The sequence below is a fragment of the Ipomoea triloba genome, chromosome 5 (genome assembly GCF_003576645.1).
Source record: "Ipomoea triloba cultivar NCNSP0323 chromosome 5, ASM357664v1".
Taxonomy (NCBI): domain Eukaryota; kingdom Viridiplantae; phylum Streptophyta; class Magnoliopsida; order Solanales; family Convolvulaceae; genus Ipomoea; species Ipomoea triloba.
The window spans coordinates 16,887,169-16,908,699 of record NC_044920.1 but is presented as its reverse complement, the minus strand read 5'-3'; the positions used below and the strand labels follow the sequence as shown (position 1 = coordinate 16,908,699).

General features: G+C 37.5%; 1 protein-coding gene across 1 annotated transcript; it reads left to right on the top strand.

Moving 5' to 3' along the window:
* Positions 1–14,730: 14,730 nt before the first annotated feature.
* LOC116019309 (syntaxin-81-like) lies at positions 14,731–21,359 on the top strand. The gene is made up of 8 exons (XM_031259461.1): positions 14,731–14,885; positions 17,387–17,466; positions 18,045–18,128; positions 18,319–18,423; positions 18,616–18,762; positions 20,426–20,692; positions 20,817–20,948; positions 21,062–21,359. The coding sequence occupies exons 2-8, from the start codon at positions 17,389–17,391 to the stop codon at positions 21,203–21,205; spliced, it is 957 nt and encodes a 318-aa protein (XP_031115321.1). The 5' UTR covers positions 14,731–14,885; positions 17,387–17,388; the 3' UTR covers positions 21,206–21,359.
* The last annotated feature ends 172 nt before the right edge of the window (positions 21,360–21,531 follow it).

Sequence of the window (21,531 nt, the reverse complement as noted above, 5' to 3'; positions counted from 1 at the left end):
TGTTGATGGAGCTTTGGAGTTGGTGGAGCTGGAGCTTTGATGTTGATGGAGTTTTGCCTGACTTGGATAAAGCTTTGGAAGATGTTGTTGTGCTGTGTGAAGGAGGCAAGGAGCTGGCGTGAATGAGCTTCAAAGATGTAAAATGACTTCCCCCAAAAAAAAGGGGAAGTCATTTTACAAGAAATAAGGGGCATTTTACATTGACCAAAGGGTCATTTTACATTGACCACCATTTTACATGACTTACCAAACAATGGAAACCCGGAAAACGATTTCTAGAAATCATTTTCCGGGTTTCCAAACACACCCTAAATTGCACAAAGACAAGATTGTTTAGGCGGTTAGATTCCAACCTTTTTTTTTGTATGTACCTAAAATAGACAAATAGAAAAATGCAAAACATGTTATAACTTGTTAGTTGTTACTTTCTTAAAACTTAAAACTTAAAAAATAAAAAGTCAAGTAGTATTCTAGTAAACTAAAATCAACTAACCCTTTCAAATGTACTCCAATTCCTTTCACATCCTGAAGAACTTGAAGTAAGAGATAGAATCTTCATTGCTAGTGTTCTCAAGTTTGGAGCTCCTGCACCAAAAGTTGACCACCACATTGCTACATCCAAGTATCAAAGAAGACAAATAGTCAAAATTATGCAATTAGCCAATTAGTATTAAAAATGTAATTGACTAGTATTTAGTTATTTACCCGGATCATATTGCTCATCATTAGACTCACAACCTTTTATTGCAATCGATTTTCCAAACATGCCTTCTTTCAACTTATACTTGGATAATTCTTCTTTTAGTACCTTGTTTTGCATGTCTATGTCTTCAAAGTAATATGTCTCAAGAAACTCAATACTTCCAAAAGAAATGTCAGCATCCCTATGAAGTAGAGGATCTTTATAATGGTAATAAGGATTCAGAAAGTAAGCCATCAAATGAAGAGGGGTGTCTAGCCTATTTTCATCTTCTCCTCAATTATTCTAATAATAGGCTCATAATTCTTTTCAACTCCATTCAAAGCCCTCTTTATTTCTTCTTTGGCATGCATAATCTCACCATATACAAATCCCATGGAAGGTTTCTTATCCTGATTAACAATACGAAGCACCTTCATCAACGGTGCAAAAACCTTCACGCATAATACAACCCCTTGCCAAAATGCCTGACTCAAGACAGTATTAAAAGCATGTTTCCCTTTAACTGTTTTGGCAAATTTGCACTCATCCCATTCATTGCTTGTAAACATAGCTTTTAGCTCAATTTTCTTATCAAGTAATTGAGCTAAGTCAACAATTCTATAAGCCAATAAGGCAACAACTCAACAAGTAATTAACTAACTAACTAAACTAAGTAACTAACTAACAATGTGAGTTTGTGAGTCGTGTGACCATTAAGGCATTAACTAACTAACTAATCTTAACAATGCAACTAGCCAACTAAAAACAACAAGTAGCCAACTATAAAACAATAAGTAGCCATTGTGAAGTGTGTGACCATTAACAAACTAACAACTAACAAACTAACAAAGTAACAAGTAACTATAAAGTATAAAGCATAAAATTAATGAATTACCAATGCAACTAGCCAACTAAAAAGTAAAAACAACTATAAAAAAATTAAACAATGTGAGTATGTGACCATGGCATTAACCAAAAATGCTAAATGCATATATGTTTTTATTGTTTTGCCCATTGCCGAAAATCCAAAATACATATATGTTCACTTCATTTTTATTTTTGATATTAGTATAATAGTATCTCTATAACTACCAAAGTTAAACAATTAAAGTATTAAACAAACTAAAACTTAAAAAAAAACAAATTAAACAATGAAATTGAAATATTGAAATTGAAGCATCCGGCAGGACCTGAGGAGGGTGTGGCAGCCGACGACGTAGGCAGAGGTGTCTGGTGGAGGCGGCGGCGGGCAGTGGCGCTAGCGGAGGAGGTGGGCGCTGGCGGAGGAGGCAGTGGCGCTGGCGGAGGCGAGTTGCGCAGGCGGTTCGGGCTTCTCCAAATCGCGATCTGTGAACTTGAAGGCGTAAATCAAAATAAGGGTTCAGTCGCCAAAACGACGTCGTTTTGGCGACTGAACCTTAAAAAAAAAATTCGGCGGTTCATCGAGGCGGCCGCCTAGCCAGAGGGCCGCGGAGGAGGCCGATTACGGCCTTCCTCGCGGCGGCCGCCGGCCGCCTAGTGCCTAGGCGTCGATTAATCGACGCCTAGGCGCGATTTTTACAACCTTGATTGCAGGTCAATTAGGTTTTCAAAGGTCCTACGGCAAACCTCAAACCAAACTCCAACGAATCTTAAGTAAGTTAGGTCAAAATTAACGGTCGCCGTCGATCGCGCTCTGCCGGAGAAGGCCTTCTCCGGTAGACGGACATTGTGATCAGTTTGGTTGCAATCTCCAATCGACGGAGAAGCCATCTCCGTCAACTGGATGGCGACAAGTTGGTTGCCATCTCCGTCGACTAGAGGTGGGGACCAGTTGGTCGCCATCTCCATCGACTGGAGATGGAGTTGGTCGCCACCTCCAGTCAACGGAGATGGCTTCTCCGTCGACCAAACTAGTCGCAATCTCTGTCGACCGGAGAAGGCGACCAGTTTGGTCGCCTTCTTCGGCAGAACATGACCGGCGGCGATTGTAACAATCGTCGGTGGCTGATTTTGACATAACTTGCCTAAGGTTCGTCGAAGGTTTGCCGTAGGGTAGACGAAAACCTAATTGACCTGCAATTACAGGTCAACGTGTTTAATTGCTCCAAAATAAAATGTTTGTGAATTTAATTGCAACTTTCAAAAGTTTAAGGGCATAATTGACTTTTTAGCAAAAGTTTGAGGGTGTATTTTACTCTTTTTTCCCTTTTCAATATAATTAAAATGATTAGTTTTAACTTGTGATATAAGTAGTAGTCAAGATGAGTATTGTTGTAGATAGTTATAATCAAAAATAAAAATTATATCTTAAAAAATTTCATATTAAAATGAATTAATGTGATGTTGATGAGTCGATAAACTTAACTTATTTTTTCTTAAAAGTGAAATGATTATAATAGGCGATGTTATCGAAGTTTAATTAAATAGTTATGCAATGAAGTTATAGTATACAAATTCCTAGGTTTTCATTGTGTATATGATTGAGATTTCAATTGTCACTATATGTAAATTTCGGCGGAGCGGACCGGATTTGGAGGGTTTATAGATTATAGATGGTTACGGAATATGGATTTTCGCCCAAAATTCTTTTATGCTAATTGTTTCGTGAAAATTGTAATTTTCAACTTTTTTTGTCTATTAACTACCTTAGTTATAATACATGCATTACACGATTAAATTAATGTCCAATATAAAAGTTCAAGTAAGTAAAAAAATTAAATATAATTTTTAATTATGAAAGTTCATTAATATAAAATAAAAATAATTATTTTCAATATAATCAAAATGACTATTTATAAGTTGTGATATACTGTAACTCTGTAAGTAGTAGTAAAGATGAGTTTTATTGTAGATAGTTATTGATAACAGCTAGTGTTCCTCCTACAATTAAATATTAGAATAATATTCAAAATATCTTCCAGTATCTTCGATTTATAAATTTATGCGATATACCGATGATGTGTTTTTCATAAATCACTTGGTATTGAGGCCCTATGTGAGAATAATAAAGTGTGCTTTATACAAATTATAAGTGGGTGTGTTTAAGGAATATCAGACATGTTATATAAATATTCAACCCACGTAAGCTCTAGCAGAGTCGCAAAATTATTGTATAAAATGTTATTAACTTCTAGTGACAATTAATCCAGGAGGTTGTACCATATCTCTTCGATCTCTACACTCCTTTTGAAACAATTATTTTACTTTAAGCCATGTAGAACTTGAAGATTGTTATCTTCATGGGGAGATGGGAAATACATTTACTTAAATCAATCTTGAAGATTGGGTCTTAAAAAGACTAACAGTTGTACTATTTTGCAACATATGAATACATGCATACCATGTACTCTTTTCCTCACTAGATTTTTTCCACATGATTTTTCTAGTGTGGTTTTTAACAATACATGAGCACGATATAGTAATGTCAATGGGGAAGAGTTGCAAATAAATACTTAAATAGACAAACCCCAAAATCTCGAGGATTATGCTCTAAAGGTCGGGATTATGCCTTGAAGGCTATGGTTGTACTCTTTTTCCCTTAACTAAGTTTTTTCCCACAGGATTTTCTTAAGCTAAGGTTTTTAATGAGGCAACCAATACAATATATGATTTTACAAATATCATGTACTTTTTTCTTCAACTAGGTTTTTCCCACATGATTTTCCTAGTGAAGTTTTTAACGAGGCATGAATGTATTCAAATATACTATTCATATACGTTGTACTCTTTTCTTGTTCAGCTTTTCTCTACAGGGTTTTCCTAACGAGTTTTTAATGTGGCAAGATTGTGGACAAATAATGTCCAAGGAGGAGTGTTATAAATATATCATTATGTGGACATTATAAAAAAAATCCACATATAATAAAGCATATAAGGGGCAATAACTTACACCATACAGAAATTACTCAAATTAGGACTCATACTCATATAGTAAATCAGAAATCCACATAAAGCAGATAATGGAAAATAACTTCCGCCATTAACTCCATAATCAGAATCCATCAAATATATGGAATTGCCCAAATTTTAAGGCTCATATATTCATATAGTCATAAACAGACAGTCAAACATAGAATATGGAAAACCCCAACAATTAGGGATCACATATGAGATATTCATCATAGAAATTACATTTTTACAGATTAACAGAACACATTAACGATCAAACACATAAACAATATTAAAAACAAAAAAAAAACAGAGAACTACGATGGTGCGATATACTTGTTTTCTCCCTATATTTCCTAGAGAAGTAGGGCTTCAAGCAAAGGCTTCCAACACGGGCTCACGGGTATGAATACCTCAAACTCTCCAAGGGTCAGAGTACCTTGCTTCCACCCCATGTCCACACTCCATAGCACCACCAGCGTCCGGCGTCAAAGAGACTATGAGAGACATAATAAGCGAATAGTAGAAGACTAGAACCGTATAACGTCTATAAGAGACTCAAGAGAGTATACTCAATACTCAGTGGAGAAGAGAGGGAAGGAGATGTCTTAAATAGGGAGAGAACTCAGAAAAGAGAAAGAGAAGTCGCGACTGAGCTCTAATGAGAAATGGCAAACCTTAGGGCTTCATAACATATATGTGTGTGTGTGTGTGTGTGTGTGTGTGTGTGTGTGTGTGTGTGTGTGGGGAAGGGTTCAGGTGCGTGTATAGCTTCCCGTGCGGTTGTGCGGTTACACACCTTAAACATTAAAATGGCGCACCTTAAGTACACAAACCACGCACCTTAAGCTAAAAACACAAACCTTACACCTAAAGTTTTTAAATGGTTCACCTTTAGTACACAAATTACGCACCTTAAGCACACAAACAAAGCACCTTAAGTACTTAAGTTATTGAAGCTGGCTGAGGAGGCCAAGCTGGAGGTTGAAAGCTTTTTTGATAATGCATTAAAAGAGTTAGGAAGGGCAGAGTATGATCTGAAAACTGGTGAGTTAGTACACAAAGCTAATGGCATTTTCTTAAGAAGAGTGGCTGCAAGAGGAAAGAGTGAGGAGTTGGGTTTGAGGAGTGAGTTGCGTGGAAAAAGAGATAGAGCTGATGATGCTTCTAGTGTGGAAAAAACTCTGGAAAGGGAGGAGAGCTCAAGTAAGGAGAATGCTAGTAGTAAAACTGCTGGGATTGAGGGGAAAGGAGCTCAAACTCAAGAGAGTCAAGGTAGTTTAGCTGGGAAGGTGGATAATGAGAAGGAGAATAAGGAGGGAGGGATTAAAAGTAGAGCAGATTGGATGCGGTTATTGTTTGATTGTATGAAGCATGATAAAGGGTTTGCTAATCTAGTGATGGAAGCATTGAGAGAAATAAATGAGTATCTATGGACAGTGTATGATAAAGGGAAAAAAGAATATAGTGAAAGCAATGAAATATTGGCTATGAAGGCAGCTACAATTCTTATGGAGAAGGCAAGGTTTAATGTGGCTAAAGGAAAACTTGATCCAAAAGAGGTGTTGGGTCGTTGCTTGAAGGCAAACCCAAAGTTATTGGGGTGGGAGATATGCTGTTTGGCTGAGGATTTAGATATGCTAGCTTCTGGAATGGAATTATGAGCAGATTGATGGGGTTTTGATATGTAGCAATACAAGAACTGATGTCTGGATATGGAATGAAGAGGCTGAAATGTACATAATGTGGCAGATTATTGAAATAAGACAGTAGCTCTGATTTGCTGTTGCTGGTTGTAAAAAAGAGAGAGAGAACAGAGGTGAATGAATCTATTCTGGAATAAGAAGGGATGTTGAGGTTTTGGGCTTTGAAGTCAGTAATAAAAATGAGATCATTTAGATGCTTTGAATATAGATTGGGATTGATATTATGGAGTGCTTTGCACCTGAATTTCTGAGGTGCTAGATTAATTTGCAGCAGATATGTGCTACTGTAATTGTGTGAACAATGTGAAATGAGGTATGTTAATGCTCCTGGAAAATGGATTTATGAGTATAAGGCAGTGTGGTGAGGGGATTAAAGCTCATTTTAGAAATTTAGGATGAGAAAAGAGTTATGATTACTGAGAAAAGACTGCATAGTTGATGGTGGATTTGTTTATGATGTCTGTGAGACAATAGCTTGTGGTAGGTGGCTGCTGCTGTGTGTTGATCTGAATTCTGCTGGAGTACATTGGAGTGTTGGTTTAAAAATGGAGGGCGTATGGAAATTGAGCTTTGGAGTTGGTTTTATGAAATTGGCTGAGAATTTAAATAATTGGGCTATATGATTGATTGAATTAATCCATATGGTCTGAAAAAGAAAAAAAAAAGGAGCTTAGAAAGGAATGAAGAGCATATGCTAAATTTTGATGAATGGGCCGTATGGAATTGTTGGATGCCCAATTGGGCCTAATTGAATAAGCTCTTTGTTAGCCTAGTTAGGCCTCTTCTTTTTGCTAGACTAGATCTTGCATTAGTAGTTTTGGGGTTTGGCCCTTTTGGATTTGTAGGCCTTTGGGCCCTTTGGAAAATAGTGAGCCTTAGGTCACTTTTGGGCCTAAGGCGTTTGTAAAGCTTAGACCTCTTTTTGATCAATAAAAGCTTCGGTTTGGTAAAAAGAACAAAAACAAAAAAAAACAAAAAAATAATAATAAGAACACAAACCACACACCTAAAGTTTTTAAATAGTGCACATTCAGTACCCAAACTACGCACCTTAAACACACAAACAAAGCACTTTAAGAACACAAACCACATGCCTAAAGTTTTAAAATAGCGCACCTTAAGTTTCAACATTGACGCACCTTAAGCATACAAATCACACACCTTAAGAAGGAAAACCACGTACTTAAAGCTTTAGGTTGATGCACCTTAAGTTTCAACACTGACGCACCTTAATCACACAAACCACGCACCTTAAGAAGGAAAACTACATACCTTAAGAAGGAAAACCACGCACCTAAGTAACCGCACCAAAGAAGGCCAACCGCATAGGAACCTATTTATATATATATATATATATATATATATATATATACGACGATGTATGGAACACATACACATATGTATACACATATAAAATACTTCGAATATTCGGGCCTGTCGGGTGGCCAAATCCCTGACTCTACTCAAATTATATAAACCGTAAAAGTAAAAAAGTCGGATTGGGTATAGCATATCAGATTCGGATATCCCCTTGTGTCTATGTTCGGATCTCGTATCGAGTGGGTTCATCAAATTGTGTAAAGTTTACACAACCCTAAGAGAAAATGAAAAGTTACTCTCCTAAACGCATGTTCAGCACAAGATGCGCGTGCAATGAACTTGGGAAATAGATAGAATGGTAAAGAAGAAGATTGAGGAAATTGGAGTTGAGAGAAAGAGAAGTTTGTTATTATGATTCAGCATAAGAAAATCCCTTCAGTTCACGAGAATTTAAATACATAGGAACATCTCATCAATTACACAACACTACTTCCATCATTATCGGATCGCAACAGAAGGATTAGCTGGCAGGGGCGAAATGACGTCGGCTGAAAGGGAAATTGCAACTGATTCAGCGGTTGGTTAAAACGACGTCGTCTGAATCTGTGCGCCAACGACTCTCAACGGCTCATCATCATGCGATGTCGTTTTGCTGCCACCTTCCTTAGCTTCTGTTTGCCATTTCTTCTTCCCACCATTCATGTCAATCTAGTGACTTTCCAGGGATGTTACAACACCCTCCCCACCAGCTGATCCTTGTCCCTATGGATCAAAGGAGGGAAATTGATTCTTGATGTGATAGTAGTCTTCCCACGTCGCATCTTCCTTAGGCAAATTAGCCCACTGCACAAGTATTTCCACCACAGCATTGTTATTCTTCTTCACCATTCTTTTTCCCAGAACAGCCAAGGAGTCAGCTAGTATTTGGTTATCCTTCCCCACAGAAGGAGGATCTAATTGAGCTACCCTTCCTTCCCCAATTATTTTCTTCAACTGAGAGACATGGAACACAGGGTGCAACACTGTTCCTGGAGGTAATTGTAATTTGTAAGCAACCTCCTTTATTTTATCTACCACTTCATAGGGTCTATAGTATTTTGCAGATAACTTTGAATAATTCCTCACTGCCAAGGTAACCTGTCTGTATGGTTAGATCTTGAGATAAACCCAATCACCTATGCTTAGAGACCTTTCACTCCTCCCCTTGTCAGCCTGCATCTTCATCCTGTTGTGAGCATTCTTAAGATTCTCCTTTAGCGCTGATAACACAACACCCCTTTCTGAGAGCCAAGTTAGGTCACCTTCTATCAAATTAACAGCCATAAGTGGCGGAGGATATCCATAAAGTGCCTGGAATGGAGTATACTTGAGGGAGGAGTGGTAGTTGGTGTTATACCACCACTCAGCCAAGTGCAACCATCTTGCCCAACTTTTAGGTTTCTGAAAAACCATGCATCTTAGGTAGGATTCCAAACATTGATTGACCTTCTCAGTTTGTCCATCAGTCTGTGGATGGTAAGCAGTGGAGAGATTAAATTTGACCTACATGTTTTTGAATAGTACTTGCCAGAATTTGCTGGCAAAGATTTTGTCCCTATATGTTACAATACTCCTAGGCAGACCATGGAGTTTGTAAATATTTTCCATAAACAGCTCAGCCACACCCTGCAGTATAAGGGTGAGCCAAGGGTATGAAATGAACATATTTTGTAAACCTGTCAACCACTACTAGTATGATCTCCTTGTGGTTAGATTTTGGGAGTCCCTCCACAAAGTCCATGTAGATGCTTTGCCATGCCCCATCAGGAATTTGCAGTGGTTATAGGAGCCTAGGGCTAGCCACATTCTCATTCTCACACTTCTGACACGTGTCACAGCTCCTTACCCATTCCTTAACATCTTTCTTTAACCCCTTCCAGTAGAACAAGGCTTTAATGCTTTGGTAAGTTCCATTTTGACTAGAATGGTTTCGTAAGGCAGATTCATGTAACTTGGCTATCAATTCTTGCCTCAGGTTTCCAGTAGTTGCAACATAAAGTCTACTTTTATATCTCACCAGACCACCAACTACATTGATCTTGGGGTCTGTGGAGGGGTTAACTAGTGCAGTAGTGAGGTTCTCAGCTGCCCACTGATCATCCTTGTAGCTCTTGATTATGTTCTCCATCCATTGTGGTTGGACAATTCAAATAGCATGCATGTAGCCACAGTTCCATTATCCCTTCTAGAGAGAGCATATGCTGCTGCATTTTCAATTCCCTTTTATACTGAATAAAATAGTCCAACCCTAATAGCTTAGTCAGACCCTTTTATTGGACGGTAGTGGTAATCTTTTGCTCCAACAAGAATTGTAGGTTGTGGTGATTAGTTTTGATTGTAAAGTGTCTACCCAAGAGATAAGACATCTACTTATCAACAACATTGATGATGGATAGATATTCTTTTTCATAGATTGATAACCCTAGGTGTTTCTCCCCAAAAGCTTTGCTAAAGAAAGCCACTAGTCTGCCTTCTTGAACTAAGACAACCCCCATCCCTCTATAACTGGCATCAGCTTCTACCACAAAGGCCTTCTGAAAATCAGGGAGTGCTAGTACATGCGAATTACACAAGGCACTCTTCAACTGAGCAAAGTCCATCTCAGCCTCATGGGACCACTTGAATGCATCTTTCTTTAACCCCATACCCTTGATAAATCTTCTGTAGTATCTAGTTAACCCAAGGAACCCTCTTAGAGCCTTGACAAATAAAGGTTTGGGCCATGCTGCAACATCTTCTAGTTTGGCTACATCAGTCTGCAAGCCTGCCCGAGATATTATATGGCCCAAATACTCCACTTGAGTTTGGGCAAAAGAACACTTGCTTAATTTAGCAAACAACTCATGCTGCCTCATGATAGTCAAAACCTCCCTCAAGTGTTGCCAGTGACTTTCCCAATTGGAACTGTAAACCAATATATCATCAAAGAACACTAAAACTGATTTCCTGAGTAATGGTTGAAATAATTGGTTCATGAGTCCTTGGAAGGTTGCAGGGGCATTGGTAAGCCCAAATGGCATTACCTTGAACTCATAGAGCCCCTAATGAGTTCTGAATGTTGTTTTATACTCCTCACCCTCCTTCATTCTGACTTGATGATAGCCAGACCTCAGATCCATCTTGGAAAAACACACAGATCCTGCTAATTTTGAAAACAGATCCTCAACTAGGGGTATATGAAATTTGTTTTTAATGGTAATGTTATTCAGGGCTCTGTAATCCACACAAAACCTCCAGGTATTGTCTTTTTTGGGCACCAATAGCACATGGGAGGCAAAACAAGAAAAACTAGGGGTGATAACCTCAACTGTCAGCATCTCTCTCACAATCTTCTCAATTATGTTCTTCTGATCAAAAGAATATCTGTATGGTCCAGTATTAACAGGCTTGACACCAGGAATCAAGGGAATAGTGTGATCATGGGCTCTTCGAGGGGGTAAGGTGGTGGGTTCTTGGAACAAGTCTTGGAAATCTGTTAACATTTGGGCTAGATCTGGGGCTGTATGGTGGGTGGTGGTGTGATTTAACTGGGATCTCTCACTCACAGCAATAGTGGCCATAGTACTGCACTGCACTAGAAAACCCTAAACACCCTCCTTGTGCCATTTCTTTATTTGTCTCTCAGTTGCTGCTTTCAACAACACCTTCTTAGTTAGACCTTTTAGGAAAACTCTCTTGCCCTCCTTATGGAAAGAGATCCCTAGGGGTTTTGTATGCAATTGGATTGGGGAAAATTGGTCCACCCGACACCATATCACAACCCCTAGCCTTAAGAGTCTAAAATTCTTCACAAAGCTTTCTTGTTGGATCTGCCAGCTGAGATCTAGACAGATTGAATCACTCAACACTATTTCTCCATTAGCTACTGTAACCCATAGGGGTTTAGCCTTCTCTGGTTCCTTTCTCAATTGACTCAACAGTTTAGGATCTAGGAAGCTATGGGTACTTCCACTATCAACCAAGATTACTATAGGCTATTTTTGGATCATTCCCAATAGTTTGATGGTGTTCAACCCTCTCCCCCTACTACAGCACAGAGAGAGACCTCAGCCCCTTCTATTTCCTGCCTTTACTCTACTGGTTCTAAGTCTACTGACTCCAAGGCCTCTTGGTCCTCTATAACATTAAAGGTGGATCCCTTACATTTGTGCCCTAGTTGCCAGGGGTCAAAGCATTTGAAACACCTCTTCTGCTCTCTCAATTGGTTTCTAAACTGGGTAACTTCTGGGGTTTTGGGTGCAGTAGTTTGGATTGATTGGGATGGTTTGGAATTTGGGTGAGACAGTATGGGATTATTTGAGTGGGAGCTAGGAGCTTTGGTAGTGGGGGCAGGTTTGGTGTTCCATGATGCTGTTCTAGGATTCTCATTGGATTTTAGACCCTTTCGTACTGCCTTGCAAACCAAATTGCATCTTCCAATTAACCCTCTTGGTCTGGAAGTCCTCACAAAACACCTTCAATTTTGCTTAAGTCTAGCAATATAATTTTCCATAAAGTAGTTCTCAGTCAAGTAAGGATGGGATTGCAACAATAGACTCTTAAATCCCTCATATTCATCTGTGAATTCATTTACCCCATTCCACTGTTTAAAGGCTGCAAAGTCCTCCACTATGGAGACTCCACTGTCCCCAAATCTCCTACACACAGCCTCAGCAAACACATGCCAAAGGAACCCTTCCCTCAAACCATGAATATAACTCTCAAACCAGACTCCTACCCTTCCCGTTAGATGCACAAACAACAAGTTAACAATATCATGCCTAGGAACATGAGAGAGTATGAAAAAAATTTCACACCTGAGGATCTACTGTCTAGGGTGATTATAGTCGAAGGTGGGAAACTCACTCCCGTACCTCATGAGCTCTTGATTCTGCCCAGCTAGACTGATGAGTAAAATGGTAATAGTAAAAAGAGGGTGTAAATCTCGTTCCGCTGAGATTGGGACTATGGCACGCACTTGTATGATATGTAAAATTCTAGGCACTAAAGTCTTGGAATTCGCTAGAATCCAAGCAACTAGATTAAAGAATGGAAATAAAAGGATGCAAATAAAATAAGGGATAAACTATATGATAAAAGAATGGGCCCAGATTAGGGGTGTTGCTATCTTGATGCACTAACAATCTCAGAATTAAGGGAAAATAATTAACCAAGGAATTATTGGCAATGCACTAAAGAATTCAAGTTCAAGCTACTTTCGCAATCAATAAACAGGAATTAGAGTAGGATTACCCCACTTTCGTGATGCATCAATCCTAACCATTGAAACACACAAGCACTATAAGCCCCCAAATTACCCCTATCTCATAGTAGGAAAATTGGGTTCGACATTGGTTAGGCCTGAGTCTTTCATCCAACTCTCATTGAAATTAAATCCTCTCCAAAGAAAATCAATAAAAGCTGCGCATCAATTATCAATAAGAAGAATTCATAATCCAATTCAAACATAAACCCTAGGGAAAACAATTCATTCCCTTTATGCAATAATCACAAACCTAGCATCAAGAATAGCAATATGACCCTAATCCAAACCCAAAAGCTAACTACTCACGCATCATAATGGTAAACAAAGCAAAGCTATAATAAATAACCATAAACATTGCAAGAAAACTAAGAAAAAAGTAAATAATGAAGAGAACTTTACTAATTATGAAGAACAAATCCAACTCCAATCCGTGATTCCAAGCTTGAAATTAAATAATCTAATGTAAAACTAATCTAAACTATGCTAGTTTTCAAAAAAAAAAATCTAAACTATGCTAGGGAAATCTAAAGAGAAGAGGAAAAATATACTAAAACTAACTAGGGTTGGGAACCACCCTAAATAGCAGAAAAATGCAAAATAAATAGTAGCATCGCAGGCCTCACGGCCGTGGGCCTGGACGTGAGGTCTGCGGGTTTCTTCCAACTTTGGGATCTTGTTTCCTTTTGCACTTTGCTGCTCCTTTCCTTCCTTAGGCAAGTTCCTTTGCTTCAAAATCTGTTCTAAAACATTCCAAAATCCTTCTTTTGCTATTCGTTTTAGGCAGTTACACCTGTAGCCGCCAAATATATAAAATAGTATCAATTTCATATTAAGAATTAAACAATTACTATAAAAAACAACTAAAATAGGGAGTGAATAATGGTTCAGAATCAAAGACATCACATACCTTGTCTTATTCCTTCCATTGCTCCCCTCCTGGGAGCCCACTCCACATTTCTCGCAGTCTGGCCCACCCCTCCTGGTGTCTCAACTCCTAGATCTAGTTCCTCCATCTCTGCTTCTTGGGCCGGAGCCTTATCTGGTTCCCAGGCCTTTCCCGCATGGTGCTAGGCTCTCCTGGAAACTGCCCCGGGATGGAGGAGTGCCTAGGCTAATGGCCCATCATAGGAGGAGCTGGTCGATTCAACCTCAGCAGCTGCAGGAGCTCCTCTCTCAAACTACCAAATTGGGTTGAGAGCTCCGTAACCGAGTCCTGTGTGTCCCGAAATCGGTTGTCAATCTTACTGTTAAGCTCAATGATTGTAGCTTCCAAACTTCTTTACTTGATCGTCCAAGGTGGGGCTCTGATAGCAGCTGTAATGAACTTGGGAAATAGATAGAATGGTAGAGAAAGAGATTAAGAAAATTGGGATTGAGAGAAAGAGAAGTTTGTTATTATGATTCAGCATAAGAAAATCCCTTTAGTTCACGGGAATTTAAATACATAGGAACAACTCATCAATTACACAACACTACTTCCATCATTCTCGGATCGCAGCAGAAGGATTAGCTGGCTGGCAGGGGCAAAATGACGTCGTCTGAAAGGGAAATTGCAACTGATTTAGCGGTTGGTTAAAACGACGTCATCTAACTCTGTGCGCCAACGACTCTCAACGGTTCATCATCCTGGGATGTCGATTTGCTGCCACCATCCTTAGCTTCTGTTTGCCCTTTTTCTTCCCACCCTTCATGTCAATCTAGTGACTTTCTAGGGATGTTACAGCGCGCCCTCTGGAGGGGCGCATATAATGTATATATTTTTCACTTGACAATTGTTTCTTTCTTTTATTTATTTTTAATTATTATTATTATTATTATTTTTTTAATTTTTTGCTTTTGTTCTCTCCCATCTTTCTTTGTAATTTGACAAAAACTCTCAAAATCTGATGTATATTGGGATGGTCTCCAAAATTCCCAATTCTAATTCGTTCTTTCACTTCCGCCCTTCCCCTGCGAATTGCGATTCCCGTCCGAGTGTCCGACTGGCGACAACCTCCGGCGAGGCGGCGACTGGCAGCAACAGGTATTTCTTCCAGTCTTCCAATCTTTCATACTTCGGTAGCTTACCGTGTAGGTGAATGGTGGATATGGTGTCGACTATCGGCGGTCGACGGTCGCTGGCGGTGTTGTGGGCTGCGGCCTACGGCCGGTGCTGCAGGCTACGGCCTGCGGCGGCTGCGGGTTCCGGCCTACGGTTGCGTTTTTTACTACTTTAAAATTGATGAATTGCTATTCTAAAAACTCTACTATGGTATCTTCTTTTCTCTTCTCTTCATCTGTTTCTTCCCTAAAGTAATGGAAAGCCTTTTGCATCAGAAATTAAGAATCCACTGCTTGCCTGACTGTAAGCTGTAACAGCTCCTTGAACTGTTAATCTACATTTTATTACGAATTTCTTGCAGAAAAGTTGTGTTTTGAAGACTATTATTATTATAATTATTTGTAATAATTAATTTCACCTAGAAGAATGTTATACTTGAAAAATTTTCCATGTGAACTTGACCAATACTTTTGGCATGGTCTCATTTCAGCTTCAAATTTTCTACAACATTTTGATATGAATTTCAACCTTCTAGATTTCAGAACTTGGGAGAACTTCACTATTGAGCAGAGGGACAAATTGAAGTGGTCTAGAAAAAATTAGTGATTACTTAGCCAGAATAGGATGCTGAAGCATGCAAAAACAAGTCTTTTGGAGTCAATATCATACCATTCAATCTGATTTGGATGTCAAAAGCCCAAAATGTTGTGTGTAGCATAGGCATCTTTGGAGTAGTCTAACATGTGTACCATTGGGGAATATGTCCTGATGGTGTCTAGGGAATGTGTCTTGTTTGTCTAAATATGGAACATAAAAATGCTTCAATGATGCTTATATTTGTGTATATACATGTCGTAGAGTGTTGTTACAGTTGTTTTGGAGCTTAAAAATGCTTCAATGATACTTATATTTGTGTTGGATTTTTGTATTATGCACTTATGGTTTCGTGCTGTGTTTAAACTTGTGTTGGATTTTTGTATTATGGACTTGTGATATTGTGGTTATTAAACTTGTGTTGTTGGATTTTACATTGGCCCTGTTTGGTAAATAATTAGCCTATCAGCCAATTTTGGCTTATTTGACCACTATTAGTTGTTTGACTTGGTTAAAAAATCAATATAAATGTTTGGTTAATAAGTTTTTTGTAACTCCAAAATACTAAAATTGAAAAGGCTACTCAAAACAACCTTTTCAATTAGCTTTTTGAGAAAAGAAATTATACCAAACAACTATCAGCTAACAGCTAATTTACTAAACACTTTTCTACAATCAGCTAATATTATCAACTAATCATAGCTTCTAGCCCAATCAGCTAACAACCATTTACCAAACAGGGCCATTATGAACTTATGGTTATTAAACTTGTGTAAGTTGTGTTGTTGGATTTTGTATTATGAACTTGGTCTTGTCATTTGTGGTTAATTGGTTATTGATTGATTCTCATGTGATTCATGGATTTGTAGTCATATACTTATGTATTAGTTTTGTATTATTGTATATTTGTGTTAGGTATATTTTAAATTTTTTTTTTACACATGTATGCCTTAAAAAGGCTTAAAGCCTGTAACATGTAGGCCTTAAATAGGCTCAAAACCTATTTTGGACTTACTTTAAAGCCTTTTTAATTGCCTACATATTAAATAGGCTTTTAAAAAGGTTTCAAGCCAAGCTAGGCCAATTGGTTGCAGGTTGGGACTATTGCTCTTCTTGCCTTGACAGGATTGCTAATTTATATGGTTTTCTTTGTCTTGACAAGTTACAACTCAATGCTGTGTTGTAGTCTCCCTTCTCATGCCTTTAGGCTGTAGCAGCATTAGATGAATTCTTTACTTATTTAATAGGCATTTACGTTGGGCCTAGGATCGCTAGTGTTGCGAATGCAATTGTTTAGAGTCATTATCTGAAGTGGCTTGTAATTTTATTTTGTTTGGTTTAAGACTTGGAAGTTGAAGTTTTGGTTCAGTGATCCATGATAGATCACATTAGTTGGCTATCAGAAAGATTGTAATACTCGTAACCTTTTATTTAGTGTATATTTGAATCGGATGGGGATTGGGGAATTTTTTTAATAACTGGTCGGGTCAGGGTTAGGACCAAGGGCAGAGAGTGGAGGGTGAAGTCTGGCTTCCCTGTTGACATACTTAACTAATAAGTATGCAGCCATTGTTCTCATATTGATAAAATTTCACATAAATGATTATAGACTGCAGTCTGGAATTGTTTACTTTCAGCTCAAATAAAACTAATGAATTTAAACTTTGAGATTTCATTTTGCTGCAGATGTTTCCATCAGCAGAATAAATCATTTCTTTTCCGTCCTGTATACACTTCTGATTGTTGCATAAGTTTTTCTGCTTGTATTAGGCTGACATTTTGAAGCATAATTGTAATAGACTTATGGAATTTTGATATGCTAACGATGCATATTTTTACTTACTCTACCTTCTTTAGATTTGATGGAATTTGGTGTTATTTCTGTATAGGAATGGCAAAAATTAGAGATAGAACTGAGGATTTCAAAGACACTGTCCATCGATCAGCTGTGTCTCTGGGGTATGATGAGGTACTTTGACTTCATTAGCATATTTTCTTTTTTTGTCTGCCTGAAGACCTTAATAAGGCTTGATGCTGCATATTCTGTTTTGGAGATACTCCTATGTGGCCTAATGCTTCTCTATTTCCCTTGATCACTAATCTACAGTTTTAAGGATTTCTTAACCCAAATAGTTTGTTAAAGTCCTCACTGGTCTTGCTTTTTCAGTATCAGCATGTCTTGCTTTTCCCCTGCACTTGTACCAAGATTGCTTCTAATAGTGGCTAGTAGCTACTATTGGGTTTACTATGTCTTTTTATACTGTCATTGAGTTCTTATATATTACTATACATTCACTGGAACCCAAAGAAGCACCCTGTTGCTTGTGCATTTGTTTGTGTTAACGTTCACCTCCATACTTTTATCATAGAGATTGTGTGTTCATATGCTAATTCTGGGGTTTCAATGGTTCTATCACTGTTTCTTAAGATTCAATATTGACAACTACCACTCAATTTTATTTGATGTCATCCTTTTTGTGAAATTTTTGCTCCTTGCCTAGTTTTGGCAACAAATTGCTGTTCTCTGACCATAATGATTGCTTGCAGTCCAAAACAGCAGCCATATTAGCATCCTTTATCTTGCACAAACCTCGACAAAGATCATCTTTCACCAAAGCTGCACTGAAGACGGTATATTTTTATGATAACATGCTTTTTCTCTTTATTTTATCATGTATACTTTATATTCACAAAATTTTAATTTCATAATAGACTGCCATTAACAATGAATATACTGTATACTTTTTACTCTGTAGTATAGGACTGAAACAGACAACAGAATGTTAATTCAAGAAATCCTTTTAATACTAATTCATTTCAGTTAGAAAGCATTGGAGTCCTGGAAGAATTCTTGTTGAAACATAAGAAGGATTATGTAGATTTGTACCGCACAACTGAACAGGAAAGAGATAGCATTGAGCATGAAGTAAGATTGATACGCTTTATCAACATTTTCTCCCAACCCCAACTTAACTAAATCATCAATTCAATTTTCACATAGCTTTGCTACAGTGGTTAACTAACTTGTTTGCTCCTTGAAGCTACAATGATCTACCTTTTTTTTTGAGTGCTTTTAGTGACTCTTTTAAAATATCTTTGTTAAATAACTTTTCTGCAGGTCACCATTTTCATAAAATCATGCAAAGAGCAAATAGATGTTCTCAAAAATAGTATAAATGATGATGAAGAAGCAAAGTCAAGGGGCTGGATTGGATTCAAGGGTGATAATTCGAATGCTGATACAGTAGCACACAAACATGGGGTGGTAATGATAATTTCATAGTTTTGTTTGTTTGTCACTAAATTAGTATTATCAATAGTTTATGTTTTTGTGTGTGATTAAACTGTTTCCCACCTCTGTATTGTGAAACTAAGATAGAGTTGTTCACTTTTTCTCTATTTGTGCTTACATACATACGCATATACATACATACATACAAACCCATCTCTTCAAAGAGAGTGAGCAGTAGATTTTATGAACCACAGCTAGAATATACAAAGCAGAGGGAGACATGAATCCAAAGTGTACAATCACCAAACCCTGTCACAGCTAGACTATGCAAAGATGGACAGACCTCATCTTATACAGATGAAAGTTAGTGTGAGCACTTAAGAGTGCATGATATCTAAGGGTACTCCCCTTAAATGATATGTAAATCATATAAGCGTGTGAAGCTTAAAGTGCTAGTTCAAACAAATGCAATAGTGAGGACCTAAGAAAATGAAGAATTTATACTCTTAGAACCAGGCCTTTGTGCCTTGTCTTTAAGAAGGCATTGTCGGGTTGTATGGGGGAGAGCTTGATAGTCAAAGAACAACTGAACATCTGAAATCTTGACACTCAAGTTTTCTGAATTAGCCACCCAATTTCCATTCTAAAATAATAATAATAATAATAATAACAACAACAACAATAATAATAATAAAATAATAATAATAATACTAATAATAACAATGAGAACTAGAGCAGTCCAACTTCTGCATGGCATTTTGAATTCGGAGGCAGTTCAAATAATGACCATTGGACCTTAACCATTTCTGTAAGAATAGGAACTAATAGCTCAGAATCCAATTCAATATTCACCGGTGATAAATAAACACAGTTCTTCAGTTTCTGAATTCTATAAAAACCCAAACTTTTCTTCAGCTAGATTGACAAACTGAGTTGTTTGTAGCATTCAATGTGATCATTTTGCTCATTATTTGTCATAATCATGTTAATGTTTGCTGTAAAGTTTGTTCACGTACACGATTATTAGTATTTCTGAATTCTGAAAAATTTCTTCAGCTAGATTGAAAAACTGAATTATTTGTAGTATTTAATGTGATCTTTGTGCTTATTATTTGTTGTACTGGTTGAAGTTTGCTTAAAGTTTGATCATGTGCACTATGCACAATCACCATACAATTGTTTCTTCTATGAAGTAGCATGTAATCATTTTAATTTGTTATTCTCTAACTAAGCAATGAATGATGTTGCTAAATTACAAATTGTTCAAAATATATTTACTTGTGCTATACTGTGTCTGGAATTCAGAGCGACAGAACCAAAGTTTATACTTTAATTGATGACTTTTCGACTATGAAAAATTAGCTATTCCTAAGAAGTCAAGAATAGCTAGGGGTTCATGACTATTCCCATTGCAAGGGGATAACCAAATCTGCAGAATAGAAAATGAACCTAATCACACAATAGATCTATTATGAGGAATACTATTTCATTCCCAACTTATTCTGTGAACCAAAGGCCTTATAAATATTTTAAGCCAAGGGTCTGAAATAAGCCATAGTGTGAAGAAAGGTTGTGGCTTGTGCTTCCTATTGTTAATTGTTGGAATTCTTGTAAAAATGAAAACGCATCAATGGGTGCATACCTAGTTTTGAATAGCATTAATTCTTCTATCAACTGATTGACATTTGAATTACAGGTATTGATTTTAAGCGAAAAGCTCCACTCTGTCTCATCACAATTTGACCACTTGCGAGCCTTGCGCTTCCAAGATGCTATTAACCGGGTAGCACCAAGAAGGAAACCAAGACGGACCGGCAAAAGTAGTACATCAGAGATATCTACATCTAGCAACTTAGACCAGAGGCAGCAGAGTGATTCTGAGGCCAGGAATCCAAATGAATTGCAATCTGAGCCTATCAGAGTTCAGGAACAATTTTTAGATGATGAAACACGTGCTCTACAGGTAACTGGTAATCTTAAAATTTCTCCATAAATATGAGGTTTTTAGTGGCAGATCTTAAAAGATTACAATCTTGGATAGGTTTGAGATTTCTTAAATCTTAACTGTTCCTTTGGCTGTAATTCAGGTAGAGTTGACTGGTCTTCTAGATGCTGTTCAGCAAACAGAAACAAAGATGGTGGAAATGTCTGCATTGAACCATCTCATGTCCACACATGTTCTGCAACAGGCCCAACAGATAGAATATTTGTATGACCAGGTTAGATAAATATTAATTTGAATAAAAATGAATTTATCTACTCTCGAAACCTTTGATTACCTTCATAAGTCATTAATAAGCTGTTATTATTTTAATTTCCTTTAATTTAACAGGCAGTTGAAGCTACAAAGAATGTAGAGCTTGGTAACAAAGAGTTAACAAAGGCCATTCAACGGAACAGCAGTAGCAGGACTTTTCTTTTGCTCTTTCTGTTTGTACTTACATTTTCAATTCTTTTCCTTGATTGGTATAATTAGTTGGATGGTAAATTATGAGTCATATCCAATCTAACACAAGGTCCTGTTCCCATATTTTTGATGTTCGCAGTACATGATGTTAATTAGTACAGTGATATTAAAATGCCGAAATACTATATTGTTTTTTTAGTAACAGTACTTTTCTATTTCAAAACATCTAGAACTAGAATGTGCATATTCTATTATTATTACACATATCCTTTCTAAATTTGGATCTAGTACAAAATTTACAGCATACTTTGGAAAAGTAGCAACAAAAAAATGCATATTCTTCACTTATGTATGGTTTCCAATCTTTACTTCTGCCTGGCTGGAAGGCAAAAGTA

Bases quoted from the DNA above. Each gene is read 5' to 3' on its own strand.
- LOC116019309 (XM_031259461.1), top strand. From the start codon at position 17,389: ATGGCAAAAATTAGAGATAGAACTGAGGATTTCAAAGACACTGTCCAT. The intron at 18,424-18,615 runs GTAAGATTGATA...ACTTTTCTGCAG, and splicing joins GAGATAGCATTGAGCATGAA to GTCACCATTTTCATAAAATC. The intron at 18,763-20,425 runs GTAATGATAATT...TTTGAATTACAG, and splicing joins TAGCACACAAACATGGGGTG to GTATTGATTTTAAGCGAAAA.